The sequence below is a fragment of the Platichthys flesus genome, chromosome 9 (assembly GCF_949316205.1).
Source record: "Platichthys flesus chromosome 9, fPlaFle2.1, whole genome shotgun sequence".
NCBI lineage: Eukaryota > Metazoa > Chordata > Actinopteri > Pleuronectiformes > Pleuronectidae > Platichthys > Platichthys flesus.
The window spans coordinates 8,139,024-8,157,758 of record NC_084953.1 but is presented as its reverse complement, the minus strand read 5'-3'; the positions used below and the strand labels follow the sequence as shown (position 1 = coordinate 8,157,758).

General features: G+C 40.8%; 2 protein-coding genes across 2 annotated transcripts; one reads left to right on the top strand and one right to left on the bottom strand.

Moving 5' to 3' along the window:
* Positions 1-983: 983 nt before the first annotated feature.
* ndufs7 (NADH:ubiquinone oxidoreductase core subunit S7) lies at positions 984-5,060 on the top strand. The gene is made up of 8 exons (XM_062396151.1): positions 984-1,058; positions 1,856-1,892; positions 2,380-2,451; positions 2,549-2,675; positions 3,845-4,024; positions 4,308-4,354; positions 4,469-4,557; positions 4,790-5,060. The coding sequence occupies exons 1-8, from the start codon at positions 1,043-1,045 to the stop codon at positions 4,885-4,887; spliced, it is 666 nt and encodes a 221-aa protein (XP_062252135.1). The 5' UTR covers positions 984-1,042; the 3' UTR covers positions 4,888-5,060.
* A 2,055-nt stretch (positions 5,061-7,115) lies between these two features.
* gamt (guanidinoacetate N-methyltransferase) lies at positions 7,116-10,837 on the bottom strand. Its single transcript, XM_062395675.1, has 6 exons — positions 10,528-10,837; positions 9,101-9,246; positions 8,926-8,989; positions 8,710-8,777; positions 8,140-8,250; positions 7,116-7,363 (listed from the first exon to the last, which is right to left on the bottom strand). The coding sequence occupies exons 1-6, from the start codon at positions 10,703-10,705 to the stop codon at positions 7,223-7,225; spliced, it is 708 nt and encodes a 235-aa protein (XP_062251659.1). The 5' UTR covers positions 10,706-10,837; the 3' UTR covers positions 7,116-7,222.
* Positions 10,838-18,735: the final 7,898 nt, after the last annotated feature.

Here is an 18,735-nt window from a genome sequence, read left to right as displayed (position 1 = left end):
AATTCAGCAGAAGGATTTTACTCAGATTGCAGCACACAGGTCATCCTGTGGGACAGAGAGTAACGAGAGGACTGTGTACTAAAATATACAAACAACAACAAACAACCTTGTCTCTAGTTTGAAAGTTGACCATCTCTTACCATGAATATCGGTTGATTTAGATTGTGTGATAGAAGTTAAAGCTCTGCCATCAAAACCGGACTTTAGACTAGAGTTTAATTTTTTTCCACCAGATTATTTTACCTGAAACTCCTGTTGTGGACTAAATGGATCATCATAAAATTAACTGTTGGATGATTTGAGTCCTCTTCTCCATGCTGGTAACGCTGTGTAGCTACGGCTCAATGGGATTTAGGATATAATCTAAATCCATGGAAAGACAGATGATCATCACTTCACATTCATCAGTGCTCCGCTCTGGAACCTGAGCTGTCGGCTGCTGTCAGTGTCGGTAGGGCCTTGAACACCTCACTGCTGCCTATGTTTTTTTTTGAACATTCAATAATTACTAATACAAAACAAATTCTGCAATTCATAGAAAATCTTTCAAATGACCACTGGATTACTGGGACTGTGATCAAAAATTTAACATTAACATAACATAACAAAACATAACAACATAATTACATCCACAACAAATGTTCAGGCTACATAACATTTGATGTATTTAATGAAATTCTCTGTGTAATTGTGATTCGAAAGTAGACCTGAAATCAGTTGTCGTGTTTATGTCTATTTCAAGGGCCAGTGTTTACTTTTTTATTTGGTAAAAACATTTCAACAATAGTTCTCTCTGGACATCAACACTCACACAAATAAATTATTCCGATCATTTCACATCAATGTCCTATAAAAGCTGAAGAAGTTTTTTTTCTGCTTCAACTCAATCTTTAACAAGAAAAATACAAACCAACGCCATCGTGCACAGATTATTTTTTTTATTATGAAACTCAAATATTTGAAATTTGGTTACAACAGCGCCACCAACCGTTTGAGCGCTGAGACGCAGAGGAAACAGTTTGACGTAACCAGAATTTCAAAGATGGCGGCGTTGGTCGGTGAGTGATGTTTTGACCTAAAAGACTCGTTTTTAAAGAACGTTCCCGTGTTTCCAGACTCACGATGTTCACGGAACTCAAACATTAGACCCCGGGCCACGCATCTGTCGTGGTTCTGACTGTTTCCGGGCTCGAACCATGGACTTTTAGTCAGTGCGCACGCTGACCTTGCTCCGTCTGCGTTACATAGCGGCTAACTAGGTTAGCTAACACGAACTGGGAGGTTAGCAGCAATATCAGCGGACATATTTAACGATGTTCGTTGTATTTAAACACCTCAGAGTGTCTGTCACTTATTAATTTAATGTGTCTTGTTCGTGGACCAATACACGAGAAGTGTCGTGTGTTCCAGTGTGAGCGATCAGCAAAGAACATCTCGTGAAACCAAACTCCTCATTGAAACAGACTGGTTTTAGTGTCAACACCTGTATTTAGTCACATTATGATCACTGAAGTATCAATTAACTGGTTTACATGAATCAATTAGGCTCTGATCTATAATTCGGCACATTTTAAACACACAATGCAGAATTAAATACCGCTAGAATGAGTCCATATCAAACATGGAGTAAAGTGTGGACGGTGTTAGAAGAGGTATCCTGCTGCATCATCTGTTTACATTGACAAGTCTCAGGCTTCATAAAATCACCAAACTTTGTCAAAGTGTTTATATGATGTCATCCCACTGGCAATCAAATGTTGGCTTTTATTCTAGAAAGATTAAACATCTGAAATACTCAGTTAATGACTGTTGTTATTAGGTTTTCCTCAGTTGATCTGATGTTTTTGTTTTGCAGCACCTCGCCTGGCCATGTTTGGCTCCTTTTCATCAAGGTAAGCACCTACTAATCCTTGTCCCTGTTCCAAAACCTAATTCAATCCAGCTCAGTCCTCTCTGCCTTAGTATCAGGGTCCATGGCAGGGGTTGGGTTTATTTGTACTTTTTTTATATTCCTGCTAGTTTCATTCAGTAGCAAATGGAGGCTGAAACATTCTCTCAAAATTAGATATATTTAATAACCACAATTACAGATAAACAGTTTGTTCCACATCTGTCACATCAACATGCAACCAACTCATCCGAATTTAGTTTTGTTCACAATTTTATCAGTAACTGTGTTGATGTCTGTCAGAACTATTTCAATCACAAGCTCGGGCTGAAACATGTGCATGTTAAAGTATCAAGTATAGGAGGCTGTATATTATTCTGCTGGTGCCTTTTATTCTTTCACTAACTGTTTTATAACATAAATATGCTATAATAATAGTTTCAGCTCTTTCTTGCCATCATTCATAATTTCCTTCTCTGACCTGCCAACAGACACATCTCAGTGTTTGCTGTTCAACAGAAGAGTCTGCACAGCTGTGCTAAAAGTGAGAAAACCTGCACGAGGTGAGAATTCTGAACGCTGCCCTTCTGTAAATGTGAGAATGAAGAATGGACATCCTGTTAACACTCTGCACATGGTAAAACTGTCCTTCTGTCGCAGTCTGGTTCCAGTCAGAGAGCAGAGCACGGCAGTGGCAGCTGCAGCAGCCCAACCAAGCGCTGTAGCCAGCAGCAAGGGGGAGTATGTTATCACCAAGCTGGATGATCTGGTCAACTGGGCACGCAGGGTGAGTCGGTCAGCGGCTGCTTTACTGTCCAGCCTGTGTGGAGCAGACGAATGAATGTCTGGATCCTTGTTTGTTCTGAGACGTAAGATGTGAATCTAGTATGACATATGTGGCACGGAATCAGAGTTGTTTCTTCTGAAAACAGCGCAGATTGTATCTTATGTTACTGTTTGATTCAGTTTGCTCTAAAATATCACATGGTTGGGGATTTGTCTTTCACTTCAATTACCATTATTTTATCTCATGTGTAGGTGAATCTTTTCTGAGCTTGTAATTTAAGTCAACCTTCTAGCTGCTCAGTTTATTTTCTAGAAACTGTTGACAAAGTACTTTTTATATGAACTGTTCTCTGGTGCAGTTTGATTGTTATTTTAAACCTATAATTAAGGCAATAATAGTAAAGGCAGCTAAACCCATGACTCATTATGTTAAAATTCATTGTACAGTCAGTCATCACCTTGGCCTGACAGTCAAACATTTAAATGTTCAAGGCATCAAAATTCAGATTGAGAGACAAAAACAGGCCGGAGTTGTTGCTTGAATGAACACAACTATAGCACATGGAAACAATGGACGTCTCAAATGTCTCATCAACAACTGACTGTTATGGGCTGTTTGCTGGACAACCAGAAAAAACATTGTTCTGAATAAAATAGAACCTTCTCTCTGCTCAGCTGTTGTGTTTTCAGTTCTCATTTTGCCCTTTCCGGGGGAAAAAACTAATCTAATCTTTACAAAAATCCCCACCTGCCAAATATCAGCAGAGAGAATAAAATCAATATACAGAGGGGTGACAAACTGAAGGAGAAACCAACATAACCAGGCTGCCTGAACAGACTCGATGCACCATGGTGTGCTCTGTAGTCTCTGGAGGTCTAAAGAAGAAATGGAACACAATCCCCTCAAAACATTCTCCCATAATCCCCATTTGGTGTTTTGATGATGGTGGTGCAGAGTCCAAAATACATTTAGTTGTTTAATTTGTTCAAGATCTGCTGACTGTGAAGGCCAGAGCCAATTAATCACATAATCCTCATTCTCATGAAACCCTTTAGTGACTCTCCAGCACCCTGTTATTTGGTGTTTGTGTTTTTTGTGCCACTCCGGGAGTAACTGTGTTGTCTCTATCAGGCTTGTGTGAGCTTATCGTCGCTGTGTTTCCCCCTCAGAGCTCTCTGTGGCCTATGACCTTTGGGCTGGCGTGCTGCGCGGTGGAGATGATGCACATGGCGGCGCCCCGTTACGACATGGACCGCTTCGGAGTCGTGTTCAGAGCGAGCCCCCGGCAGTCTGACGTCATGATCGTGGCAGGGACGCTGACCAACAAGATGGCCCCGGCTCTGCGGAAGGTGAGAGGAGTGAAAGAGGGGGATATGTGTGATTTCTGTAACGGTGGAAGTAGCTGTTCTTTTTATCACTGCTCAGAGACACTGTGGGTAACAAGAGCTCTGTCGTTCAGATGTTTCTGTTTGAGAGCGCTGAGAACAGTATATCTGTGTAAATGCTGGCTGGATTATCACCCATCTGCTGGTGGATCGGTGGAGTTGAATGAAGCCTCCCTCAAGCTCAAAGGACGGATTAGCTCTTAGTCAGACTTTATGGAACAGCGACTGAACTCCCTCTCTCTTACAGGTGTACGACCAGATGCCTGAGCCCAGATACGTCATTTCAATGGGAAGGTGAGTTACCTCCTGAAGAGATTTCTTATTATATATATTCTCCTCCTGCTCTGTCTCTGTATTATTTATTATTATCCTGTAATAACTTAAAATGTCCCTGTTTCCCTCTCTCAGCTGTGCTAATGGAGGAGGCTACTACCACTACTCCTACTCTGTCGTCAGAGGCTGCGACAGAATTGTACCAGTGGATATTTATGTTCCAGGTAAACAAACAGCATAATGTGGAAATTATCAAATAAAAAAATAAAAGGTCATTATGAATAGTGATAGAAAGGCTGTTTGTTAAAATCGCGACTTCTCAACTCAGAAGTGGAAAGCTGTTGTGTAGCTGTAGTATATTTAATAAAATTATTACCTCAAATACGTTATTATTGGTTAAAATCTCCTCCAAAATACAAATAAGAGTGAACCTGTTTTCATCCTGTCTGTCCTCAGGTTGTCCTCCCACTGCAGAGGCTCTCCTCTACGGGACTCTACAGCTGCAGAAGAAAATCAAACGTGAGAAGAAGATGAGGATCTGGTATCGGAAGTGAATGTGTAAATTAAATGAGTGTATCTTCTATGTAAATGTTGTAGTTCTGGCTTCATTTGGAGCTCTGCTCCTCCTCCAAGTAGAGCTGCAAGAACTAACTTCAATTAAATCATTGTTGTAATTTAGAGGCAATTTAATGAACATCATTTTCAATAAAGTTGGCTTACATGAAAATGGTTTCTCGTAACATCTGTTGTGTTGTTAAAGGTCCAGTTTATGATTTGGGGGAAGTGTATCAGATGAAATTGTATATAATATTTATAATTATGTTTCTTTAGTAGATAACTATTTGAAACTAAGAATCCTTGTTAGGACAACCCCTTCATATTTGCTTCTGGAGCAGGTTCTCTTTACAGAGTCTGCCATGTTTCTACATCCCAGTAGAAACAAACCAAACACTGACTGTTTCCTGAAGGTCATCGTAGTTTCTCCTTCGTGCTTTAGAGAGCAGGGGGAGGCTGAGGAGGATTCAGTGGCAATATTTAGCTTCACACTCCCACACACAGGTTTCAGCCACCAGGTGGCTCCTGTGACCAGCTCTGACCTCGGCTGCTCTATGTCCACGATCAGCAGTGATCAGATGGAATGTTTACTGAGGTCATGCAGTGAGGGGTGAATCTGTGAACTATGCCAGGTGAATGTTTTAATCACGTACATTGTGTATGCTGCATCAGCACTTCAGTATCTGTGGCTACGAATATCTATTATAGTACTCCCCGTTACTTACATAAAAACGGGTTCAACACTGCAACAGTAAATTCTTGAGTGGGAGACTCCCTGGTTGTGCAGCTTCAAAAGGTTGAAATGAAACACTGTCATGTTGATAATTATCATTTACAAGTTAGATGTGATGGGTTTTAAAACAGTTACTGGAATTTTCTCACACATTAAAGATTGGGCAGGATGTCTGCTAGCCATAAAGCAGGTATTAATCAAAAAACGTACTTAATGTGTTTCAAGTACTTTTCTACTCACTGATGAGTCAAGTATCTGCAGTGCCAGTCAGTATATCACAAAAGACCATATTCCACCCAAAAGATATACCTAGAAATGTGTCCCATCACTCAATCAAATCACATTAGGAGAAAACTGGCGGATGTCGGTGGCTGAACAGTTTTCATTATTCAGTCCACTGATTTTTTTATTGATCCATTTTTTTGTCCCCAACTGTCAGAAACTAGTGTGAATTCTAATTTCCCAAAGCACAATGAGTCATCCTTACAACCCGAAAAATCCCAGTTACACAGCTTTATGCGTCATGTGAAGAAAAACAACAAATCGTCACATTCCAGAGGCTGAATCCAGAAAAGATTTGGATGGATTTTGCTTATGAAACCACTGACTGACTGATTATTGCAGTTCCAGTCTCTTGCTTTTGCCTCTTCATGTTTCTCTAAGTGCGACGTCTCACTTCCTAAAATAAAAGGGTCACGTGCTCGGGGTTCAGATCCGAGCCGCGCCAGCTGCTGTAGTTTCCCTCTTTGCTGCAGCTGAGTGTTGCATCATCCATCTAATGATTAATGTGTCCTCACCAGGTGGGAACTTGTGCCCACGTGTTCAAATAACATGCAGCTTTATCTGCAGCCGTTAATGAAGATACTGTCCTGTTTCCAGCTCCCTAGACTGTTCAACACATATTGTTATTATGCAGGAGGGGATGCACTTGTTTAACACGTATGTAACCAATGCATTACACAACTGCACATAGTGCCAGTACTCGAATTATCAGTTTACTGGTGTCTCGTAAACTTCTGTGAAATTAAAGTTTTTAGCAGGTTCAGATTTTGAACAGTTTTCAGAATAATTCATACATGATTCCTTACATTTGATTTATTTTATTGTAATTGTGAAAGCTGGACATTGATTCAAGAAAACCAAACTTGTTGCACCGTGAACATGGAGACTAGACTAAACTTTCTGCGGTGCATGACAACGCGTGCATCCAAACATGTAGTGATGCATCTGCTGCTTGGTCTAAAACTGGGTCATGCATGACAAATCTCTATGTGCATTCAGTCGGCCGCTGTTCCATATTTGTTACTGGGAAGAATAAACTTTGTCAGTGTAGAGATGAACACGAGTGTGCTGGGACAGACGCTGCAGGAGCTCCATAAAGAAAATCACCTCAAATCAATAAGTTACAGGCTGTTGTTATGAAACTGAAACCACACAGCAGAAGGAACTGACGTCAAAGTGAATGTATAAAATACAATCCAAGAACCTTTGAAGTGAGTTGGGAGGGAACTTGGCTTTATTGAGTAATGTCCGTGAAGCACAGTGAGAGGTAAGAGGGTTCAGCTGAGAAGGCACATGAGGTGAAAGGGTGAGTTCAGACTTTACTCCTTGACAATGGTGGGAGTGATCATCTTCTTGAAGGAGTAGTATTTGCATTCACTGGGGGGGGCGATGTCCATGGTGGTGGTGCTAATCTTCTCCTTCTTGAATCCGGCCTGGAGCAGATGAGGCACCTGAGTCTCCTGGAAATCATTGACAGACAGAGTTGATCGGCCTGAGGCGGCTCACAGCTTTATCAACCTGGCCCAGTTTATCATTAGCCTCGGAATTACTGCTGCACGTTCTTTTTACGTTGCCCTCAACTCAACCAACATGTGCACTTAGTACTGTGGCTCACAGATGAATACAGTCACATTTTGAACAGTCCTGTCAAAACACATGTTGAGAATGGATCCACTTCAAACAACTCCAGGAATAAAGTGATTATACTGATATCACTTCTAAGTAACATGAACCTCTGTACGGCCAGAACAGCTGTAAAATACTTTATTTATGACACAACAGGGGACATATACTGAAATCAAACTAATTACAGTTTGCATGTATTTAAAGCAGCACTAGAGCTGCTTTCAGACAGGCACTGAACTCGGAATATTGAGGATTTTTCCTGAAATTCCTCAAGTAAAGTGTGTCGAAAATGTCCTAGTTGGTTATGTTGACGGAAAAGAAACTAAAAGAATACAAACACCTCAGGATGAAAACGAGGTTTAGAAGTAGTAGCAGTCGACGCTGACAATGATGTAAACTTGGAAAGGCAATGTGGTTTGAGAGCTTTTGATGATGAGGCCTCGCATTTTCCTTTGAGAACGTGTCTGACCCATGTCTACTGCTGCCTCCTTCATGAGTGAAAGGCAAGTTTGTGTTCATGTGTCTTCATGTCTGAAAATGGCTTTTACAGGCTTGTACGTCTAGTATGGTTTTAACAGGTTCAGTTGGATTAGTAGTGAAGGGGACAAACCTCGAACATCTTTTCAATGCTGTCGAATTTGGTCTTGAGCAGCTCGCCCCAGGAGGTCAGGTTGCAGTAGGTGAGGATGCCGCCGGGCTTCAGCATCCTGTGAGCGTGAGCCTGCAGCAGAACGCACAAGACAGCAGATCAATCACTTATCGATCCTTCAGGTCCTGTTGTGATATGAGCTAAAGAAGACAAACTGGTCTGCTGGGTGAACCAAATTTAACAAGATTTAATGTTATCACTGTTACACACACTATGTGTGTTCATTCATGTCATGTCTAGAACCAGACAATTCCAGGTATTCAGAAATTGAACCTTCTGGAGTCTCACTGGCACGATTTAACATTAATGTCCATATTTCGAAGATGTTCTTCCTGCCCTTAGATTCTTGGTGGTTCCTTTGTGCTGAATCTAACATATAAGAAGTCGATTGAAATCAATTATTTTAGTTATGAAATATGTAAAAACAATAATGCATGTCACACAACCTCCGAAGAGGCTGACAAGGCCTCAGATTAAAGAGGGTTCTTCTTTTGTGGGTGACTTACTGTGTGTGGATTTGAAGCTACTCACCTTGATGAAGTCAAACTGGTGAGTGTGCCATGTGTCCGCTGACAGAGGGTATGTGTCATACAGGATACCTGAGGGAGCAGAGACACAGTGTTAGTCCTGTGAAAAGGCCTCGAGCGGCACCCATCTGTCCCTCTAACATGGACAGATTTTTTAAACTGTAATCCAGGATTGTACATTAAGTGAAACATTAATCTGCATGTCATCACAAGTTCTTACCATCGAAGTGGTTGTCGGGCAGGGTGGGGACAACATCTTCCCAAAGACCCTTCAGAGGGACGACCTGCAGTAACAAACACCAGCTCCCTTAGTTAGCATCTTCACGGAAAAACACTGTGGAAACAAGCAGTTACACCAGATTTCAACCAGCACAGGTAGATATCAGCCTACTGACCTTATGTGGCTGAGACTTGGCCCAGTTCTCCAGTCTGGCGAACACACCGTCGTTACACTCGATGATCCAGTGCTCCTCGATGGGGAAAGACTCGATTTTAGTGGCGGCGATGGCCATGCCGAAACCGATCTCCAGAACCCGACCACCTGCAATTCAGATCAGAGCAGAAACTAAAATCTGCTGGAGCTGTCCAGGTTTTCAGAGTCAGAATATCTTTCTACTTTCTACTGTGAGCAGGTGGGATTACGATAGAACGTTCTCAGCTTTAGGACAAGTGTGTATTTTAATCATTTGTGACATATTTGTACAACTGTGACATGTCTGTTAAACTGTCTGTGGCATTTTTTGTCAATCAAATTTCCGGCATCTCAGCACATAAAAAATAAAAAACCTCCTCAAATGTATATAATCCGTCTAAAGTGCTTTAAATTGTCTGGGGTCAGATTTTAAGGGACGTCTGGAATCAAATTATGAATTTGCTGACAAATTTGACAATACAGGAATGTATCTTGGATACACCTGTACAAATGCTGTAGATTAGGGGACAAAATACATATTAAGGAAAGAAAATACAGTTAAATTTTCATTGTCAAAAATTGTACATGCACATCAATGTAAATGCAGGTGTAATGTGCATTTTTTCCATTTTTGGTGCACATGCCTGTTCTTTTTTGGTACGTCTGCAAGTGTTATTGTGGATCAGTCTATTTTCACATTTCAAGCAGATCAGACGTTTCCCCCCCTGCAGATTTCTTTGGAGTAGTGGAACAGCTGCTCTCAGCTCCACCGTGCCCCTCACACTGTGCACACGTGTCCTCAACACAGCTACGCATGAAATAGCAGAGGCAGCCAAATAAGTGTGCAAACACTCAAAACATACTTTATTGTTCCTGAGGGAAATGTATTATTATTATTATTATCATCATTGTATATGTGTGTACATATGTGTTATATGTACATTTATTAATATATAAATACACAAATGCACATCAGGGATTACTTAGGTGATTTTTTCAAATTCTATAATGATTTTAAGTAGACCAAAGTATAATAATGCTTAAAATTTGTGATTCAATATTGTTAATGTAATCCCCTTGTACTTTTTTTAACTGATCTAAATTGTATATTTATAAATGTACACTCTTGCAACAGTGAGATTCATCTTTAATGCAGAACTAATACTCATTTCTAATTTGTGTGTATTTATGCCATTTCACCTGCTGGCAACACATAAATTAAAATGTATGAATGAAATATAACTGTTTGCAAAATGATCATCTGTCATTTATAAAGTAAAATACATTAGCATGTTGTTGCAAATCCTAAAAAAAACAAGCAAAAAGCTGCCCATGAGTCTATTTTCGGACACATCATCCAAAGAGAAAGCGTCCGATAATGGATGCAGCCCCTCAACCCGCTCGCGTTACCTTTTGAGGCAGCGACCGTGGCGAGGGAGTGCATGTACGGGGTCTCCCAGCGCTCCATGACGGGCTTGCCCATGATCTCCAGGTGGGTGTCGGCCTCGTTGTATCCGGCGCTCGCATCGTGCCAGACGGCCTTACAGTCCTCCCCCTGGGAGAAGATGGGCTGGGCGGCGGAGGTCATGTTGAGCTGCGGGTGGAGAAGCTGAGTGTCCTGGAGACAGAAGAGGGAGAGACTCCGGGGGAGGAGAACGCGGGTTATATGAGGCTCAAAGGTGCTGACACCGCGAGACTGCACCAGTCAAACATACCGAGGAAGAGCCTCTGCGGACAGGAGGCCTCACTCTGCGGGAATAACGCTCAGGCAGTCAGGTCCTCCAGAGTTTCCTCTCAAATGTTTCCTCTGCACTGGATCCAACCGGTCAATCAAATGCTAGAAATGTTTAACGGCTTTGGTTTAGCTTTGAATAAAACTTAACACCATTAAAGGGATATTTCACCCAAAAATGAAAATGCACTGACTATCTACTAACCACTATGCCTATTCCCCCCCCCCCCCCCCCTTCACCCTAGCTCCATCGGCATAGTGGTGAGTATTGATTATGAGTGAATTTTCATTTTGGGGGAACTATCCCTTAGTGTACAACTCACATCTTATTTACCCTGTGCCGTTTGACTGTGTAGTATGATGTGTACTTATTTCACTTGAGTATTTTTAAATGTTGCATACTTACATGATCAGATCAAATTCCTTGTAGGTGTAAACCTACTTGGCAATAAAATTCTTCTGATTCTGATTCTGATTCTGATTAATACGGGATTAGAGAGAAATTACATGTTAAGACCACCCATGTCCTGGGCATATGGCAGAACTGAAAATAAAGTAGACTTTGAATTAGACATTGACTTTGAATTCAACTTAACTTTGGTGATATTGTTACCTAACAGTGAACTATACTTTGTTCTAGAGCCGGGCACCATTGGACAAACAGGTGTTTTTGAATTTATTGCGACTGGAAACCAGGTTGATTCAAGTGGTGAGAGTGAATAAAAGTTGTGTAGTTGCCGGCTATATGATTTCAAATGCTGAGTAAATGTTGAGTGGTATCATCTCTCCTTAAGACTTTATTTAAAGGTTAGTGCTTCAACCATGGACTCTGGCTGATTTGTGTGGGACCCAGAGTTCGCGGCAGAGTGAGAGCTCATTGTTTTTTCCTGCTCTGGGTCTTGGCCTGAACAGCTGAAGTCAACCACAGTGCTGAGTGTCATTCAGGCATGTTGTGCATTTGCCTCTGTTGTAAAACGTAATCTGAGCAGCCTGATTAACTGGATATGGAGTTTTTATGAGACGAGTAAAAACATTCACACTCGTAGATATGGTTCTTGTCGGGATAATACGGACCAATAATGTCCCAATACATTTACTTCAGATGAACACAGACACTGGTGATTTCTCCGTGTATCACACAGGAGGAGGTGTTGACAGGATATTTTAATATATTAACTCTGAGACAATATAAATTCATCTGTAGATTAATAAATGATTAGTTAATGATTAGTTGAAGCCCCAATAGCACTGGATTGTAGTTTTGTCCTGAATAATACAAAGACAAAGTAACGTGTTTCTAAATAAACATGCATCCATAGAATCCAATGTTTTACTTTAACTGACACACACAATCCCTCATCAAACCCTGAAGGTCTGTCGTTTTGACCATCACTCAGCCTTTTCTCGTGTGTTACATGACTCCCAGCGCGGTGAGAAGGCGTGACAGTCAAAAATGTATCATCCGATCATTTCCACAGTGCCTCTGCCCGGGTTACCCATCATCCACTTCACTCCCATTAGGTGAAGCTGAGTGGGGCCCGCTCCTCGGTGAGGGTCCTCATCAAACTGCTGGTTTCCATCCACCTACCACTCTTACACAAGGCCCTTCTCTCACACTTGTTTCCACAGAAAGTCATTCATGCGGCGACCGCCTGCATGCTGCCTGAAGCAGGAAACAATAAACCATGATCCTCAATATTCTGCGGCGCTCAAGTGGTTGTCATGTCGCAGACTCCAAAAAGACCCATCTGAAACCAAGTGATGAGTTATAGTCGCAGGAAATGTCTCACTTTGCTAAAGGTTGATATTGAGATTTCTGCACCGCTCGGGCACACGAGAGTCAAACGTGACGAGGATCATTTTCACTGATTTCAGCTCCAGCAGTTTGAAAGATCTCTGTTGTATCCGATGCATCATATGATTTGCAAAACATTATTGATTCATCACACCAAAGTTAAGACCCTGTTGTGGTCAGAACAGGCCTGAACCCAGAAGGGGATTCCTTTATTAAGTCACATGAAAACTTAAGACCAACAAAACATTAAAAAAGCATCTTAAGAATCTCATTCCATTGTTGTGCATGTCAATATACTCAGTTAGCAATTTATTAGGTACACCTAGCTAGAACGTATGCAGCGTGCTATAACAGCATAAAAAGAGTTCCTCCCATCATGAAGGCTTCAGTTTGTGCTGAAGTTTTGTTAGGGAAGTTTTAATTAAGCGTTATGGTCATTTTGCAGGCTGCAGTTTTTTATGCAGTTGAATTGTAGTGTTAACATCATCAAAAAGGAACACACTAAATGTGCTATATTCTTACTCCGTCTTTGTTTTACTCTTACCCTATTTTTCAGAACAAAGATATGTCAACATGAGACTGCTGGTTTTATTCAGCGACTTGTTTCGTCACAGGTCTCCTGCTTTGCTCTTTCACCATTTTGTCACTGATATTTAACACAGTGCTGCCCTCTAAGATTCTCCAGCAGTGTCACATTAATGGTCAAAGGGCAGAGGAGGCACTGCTTCCACAAGTCAGTAAGATAATCTCTAATTTCACTATCTGTCAGGACAGAGGTCCCTTGTGTTATCCAGTTCACATTCCAGAAGATAGACATTACATGAAGAACGTGACTTCAATTTTACAGAATGTGGTGTGACTTTGAGCCCAAAATCAGAGGCAGCTTGACAAATATAATTTTGGCAGACAATATATTCTTGATATAGAAAAATCTTATTAACACAAATCGGTATATCATCCTTTGAGATATTGATATATTCTGTTTCCTGTAAAACTGTTATAACATCTGCTTCATGAGGTCCGATAGTCTAATGTTGAGTTAAATACGGTTCAATTTTGCTGTCATATTATTTATTGATAGAGTTTAATTTCCCCTAGTGGTAGTTAATGCTTAGTAGTGTGTTGGTGGTTTGTCACCAACATCAATTCACAGCAAAACAAGTTATGAAAAAGTGCAAAAGTACATCTGAGAAATTGATTCAAGCTTGTATGTGATGGTACCTCCATCAGAAAGTTACTGTATAACACTGTTGTTGATATATAGCCGGTGCAGTGACCAATGTTCACGGTGCTGGACCTGCAGACAGAAAGCAGTTTGTGAAACATATGTTGACCCATTAACAAAGTGAGTTAGTATGTATTTCACCTGATCCCATGTTACTCAGTGAATGTGAAACCATTGGCTCACATTAGGCAGTGTTGTGCATGAACGAACGCAAAAGAACGGTGAACATGTTCATATTGTAGCGTCCTCGCGTATAGACAACAGGAAACTTCTCTCTTTATGTGTAACTTTGTTAAAGTCCAGCGAACACGACACACTTCTTGTTCGTAACTCCGAAACTCCTACCCAATAACTTTTGGACTGTAAACTGATGCACACACAGGCATACAAATTTGTTAGGTATAAAAATCTATAATAAAAAATATCAGAGTCCTGTAATGATAGCATATCATAAGATAATATACATTTATTGATCACAAACACATGCACAGTCACACTACATTCAGATGAGGGAAATTTATCCTCTGCTTTTGACCCATCTGGTGAACATAGCAGGACACACAGAGCAGTGGGCAGCCATGCACGGCGCCCGGGGAGCAGATGGTTGGTGGAGTAAGGTGCCTTGCTCAGGAGCACTTAGACAGTGGGGGAAGGGAGAATCTTTTATTTATATTGTATATATATTGTATATATTGGTTTGTTTTTGTCGTGCACTGATTGCTGGTTGTACATCAAATTGCCCTTGAAGGATATTAAATATTTTCTTTTATGGACAACTTTAGTTAATCACAAGCGGCACAAACCAAGCTAGAGCAGCAGAGGAACCCAGCAGCCAGCAGGGGGCAGCCTCAGGACATCACAGCAGACTGTGATTCTTGTAAGGCGTCCGAAGACAAGGTTGGAAAAGTACTGGGTTATTCTCTAACAATAGGATTTTAAGTATGTTAAATCATCCAGTATCTAAAAGTCAAAAATATCAAAGTAACTTTTAAGTAAGGCTGTCAAATATATGTAGTAAAGTAGAAAATATTTTCTCTGAAGTGTTTATCAAAGGCAGCATCAAATAACACGGACCCACACACGATAATTTGTCCATCTTCTTAGTGTGCTTAGTTCCTCATGCCAGTCATCAGGTGGTGTGGCCTAGTTGGCGAAGTATTTGGGTCCTTCCCATCTTCAAGCTGGAAATATACTCAACACTTAAAATTGGCAGGATTTCTCCTATTAATTGCAAAATATCTTCCACTATTTAAATATAAATAAATTTAAATTAATTATAATAAAAATAAAAATTTGCGTGCAATTCCTGCACAATGGGCTTCTGCGCAGGATGTGCGCAGTTCGGTTCTGCGCAGGATGTGCGCGCGCATTTTTTTGCACCACAGGAGCAACACTCGCATCACCTCCAGGTGCTCGTCACTTCTCGTTAAACACACACTTTTAGCTTTTTCCCACAATACCCAGGTGCACTACGTCACAAACCTTCCTTAAAGGGGCAGGCCATACCTGCAACACAACAGCTCTCGGTCTCATACAGATGCAAGAGAAAGCAGAGAGGGATTTTTACACACTGATAAAGATTCCGACACTAAAGGCAAGGGGTAGTGATGGATAAGGTTTTCTTTAACAAGTTGTCTTTCATTCTCACTTTCCACCTTAAAATTATGAAATGAACTGAACTATGAACTACTTCATGAGAGGTGTTAACTTGCACAACACTGACATTAGGTAGGATGTCCTCTGGCTTGCTGTATTACACACAATAGAAAGAGGGCGCTGTTCTTTCAGTGCAGTCTGTGGCTTTATGGTGTCTTGACATTTCATGACAGCCTCACCTCCAGGTATCATGTCTTTGGACCTGTTTTGAATCGTAGCATTAACTTATAACAGAGTTGAAACATGTGACTCAAACTGAAGTTGAATAATCCTACAGACCTAGTCTCTACTGATGATTAAAACCCAACAGCCGTTCTAACATAACCACATTTTAAAAGTCTTTGAGTAGAGGATAGTTACTGATGATCCAGTGGATAATAACCACACCATCATGACATTGCAGTCTCCTTCACCTGCTCTATTTCGAGTACAAAATAGAGACCTGCCAGTTTCCTCTGAGAAACCTGCTCAAGCTGTCCCCCCACCACACACACACACACATGTGTTTTGATGGACTTGGGTCCCGGTGGAGAGTCCATTGTAAATCTTGACATATTGACGTGTGACCTCATTTCGTCCTTTAAAAAGGATATTAAAGAGATAACTGCAAACAAGAACACTGCCACACAAACATTACACTGAATAAGAAGGTACATTCATTCTGACACTCATGATTCCAACTGGGAGCTCAGCGAAAGCATGGGGAATACGACCTAAATTGTAAAGTCTGCATTTCTATTTCTATTGTTAATTAGTTCTTTGATAACATTGTGGGTTGAGCTACATATTGGTCTTAAATCCCTCTACAAATAGATAATATAAAGATAAATATCTTCTCAAAGACCTTGTGAGTAAAGAAAGCCAACTTTACTTTGTGCCTTAGCTGCTGATGTATGAGCCTGTGAGAAATGTCCTACTTCTTAACACCGGCACAATGTTTCTTTCCAGCTGGCAGAACATTTTGTCACTAAATCTCAGATAACTTGAAAGCAGGTATTGTTAAATCTTCAGGAAGTGTTGAGGAGTTAATTCAACAATAAAAAGAGTAATGTAGCAGAGGACTGCTCTCCAAAATAGTGTTTATAACACAACATGAGTTTTCCTCTGTTGTAAAGCACAGTTTCACACTGAAGAATGAAAACTCTTCGGTCCTAATCACATTTTTGTTAGACTAGGCTGTTAAGTTGATCGGTGCTTAATCTTCACTGATCCTCCAAAAAACATTTCATTGCAGAAATAAACAAGTTGTAGTTAATAACTTGTAAGTTAGAAGGGCGGGTTACTGGAGTAGCAGAGTGACTATTGGCAGGGTAAGGTGGGTGTGACTGCAGGGGGTGTGTAGTGAAGGTGTTATTTATGGATTATTATGGCAGACAGCCCCTGTATGGCCACTGGTTTTCAGAGTGGGGGGTGGTGGGCCTCCTCAGGGGGTCAGCAAAGAGTTTCACGAGAGGACAAGTTGATGGAAGTGAAAAATATTGTATCAGTTTTGAAAAGGAGACCAGAAGATAAGAATCAGAAAAGATCTGAAAGGACAACAAGGAGTTGAACTCTGGTTTTACATTGGTATCAGTGTACTCACATACAGAAAAGAACAAGGACAAAAAACTGAACAAATAAGTTAAAGAATTTGACTAATTACTTAAATTATAGATGTGGATGATCCAGACTGTTCTGTACAATAGCACATCAAAAGAAAGTATGCAGAATATTGGAAACACTAATGAGCAGCTCCATAGAAGTACACACCATGCGTGTATATACAAGCCAAGTGCTTCAGTATGCAGTAAACAGTACGAGTTGTGCAATGAAATCAATGATAAATATAAATATGTGGACTGGGGATGGATATGTGCATTGTATGCTCTACATTTTATTTACAGTGTGATCACTTAGAACATCCCTATGTGTGTGATTTAGGTAAAGTAAAAATTCAGAGATACAGTCGTTTTGGGACTTAAACAGTTCTTACCACTTTTTAGTCAGAAACTGCTTTAGGAGAGATAGTTTTTTTTGGGATTTGATGCCGTCAGAACTTATGCAAAAATAAAAACATGTGTCTATATGGGATCAGTTAAAATAATTATGATTGTAACAGGCATCCAGAAAGTTGAGCCAAACAAGGCAAGTGAATTAAGGTGGAGTGAGGGGTTGATTGTGTCAGACTTTATAAAATCCATGGTGTTGGTTGATCATCCTCACTTATCCAGTGTAACCTCAACTTGTGCAGCAGCCAGAAATCCCACCACTGTGCCTTCAGGAATTGAATTTCGTGTGATTCTTAAATCTGCTCTGGAGTGATATCAAGCCTTTTCACCACAACTTTGTGTGAGACATATAAAGTAGGTTAGTTTCACCAGGATGGACATGTGTGCAAAGTATCCGGAGTGCTTTAAGCATGTTTAGAACGTCACAAATGTGTGGAAAGATTGCAAATAATAAAAACACAGGGTCCTTGCCCCGCTCAGTGCACAGGGCCCAATCTCGAGGTCTTAAAACTAGATTTTGACTCGATAAATCCAGAGCCCCAAAGCGGAGGCAAGAAGAACAGTGAGAGCTGATATATGAAAGAACTTGAAGCAGAACAATTTCTAACAAATTTTTAATTAATCAAAATATGTGGAGCCAAATCAAATGGACTAAACCTGGAGCTCTACAGGCCCCTGGGCAGTTGCCTGCTTGGCCCAGTTGTTAATGTAACCTTGGCTGCATGTTAAATGTCTTTGTCTGGCCAAATACATCACATCTGGTCCATCACTGTATGGAATGCCGCTGCTTATACTGCTGGGCACAAGGCCAGACTGCAGCGCATCACTCGCTCCACCGAGAAGGTGATCGACTGCAACCTGGCTCCCCAGGTCAGTGACAACCGGGACAAATTGAGGTCCCTGATCTGTTTGTTCAGGCCCGGGACCCAATCACTGCACTGCATGTCCTCACCTGCGAAACTTGAACTTCCTGTGGCCACCAATGTTCATAACGTACATCCTTGAAATTGTGAATATCTAATGTTCATATTGCACATATGTGTTGTTTCCTATTTTGATGTTTTTATAGTCATGCTTGCACTAACACACCACACAGCAAATTCCTTGTGTTGAAATAAAACTAACAAGAAACCTCAATTCTGAAATGAAAGATCAAGTTGTATTAAACTTCACCTGCTCCGAATTGCTTCGCTGTTAATCAAATATTATTAATAATAAAATA

What these genes read in the sequence shown, in the direction of transcription:
- ndufs7 (XM_062396151.1), top strand. An exon ending in TGGCCCCGGCTCTGCGGAAG is followed by an intron (nt 4,025 to 4,307) that starts GTGAGAGGAGTG and finishes TCTCTCTTACAG; the next exon opens with GTGTACGACCAGATGCCTGA. An exon ending in TACGTCATTTCAATGGGAAG is followed by an intron (nt 4,355 to 4,468) that starts GTGAGTTACCTC and finishes TCCCTCTCTCAG; the next exon opens with CTGTGCTAATGGAGGAGGCT.
- gamt (XM_062395675.1), bottom strand. Translation starts at nt 10,705, where the DNA reads ATGACCTCCGCCGCCCAGCCCATCTTCTCCCAGGGGGAGGACTGTAAG. An exon ending in CACGGTCGCTGCCTCAAAAG is followed by an intron (nt 9,247 to 10,527) that starts GTAACGCGAGCG and finishes TCTGAATTGCAG; the next exon opens with GTGGTCGGGTTCTGGAGATC. An exon ending in GCCCGACAACCACTTCGATG is followed by an intron (nt 8,778 to 8,925) that starts GTAAGAACTTGT and finishes CTGCTCCCTCAG; the next exon opens with GTATCCTGTATGACACATAC.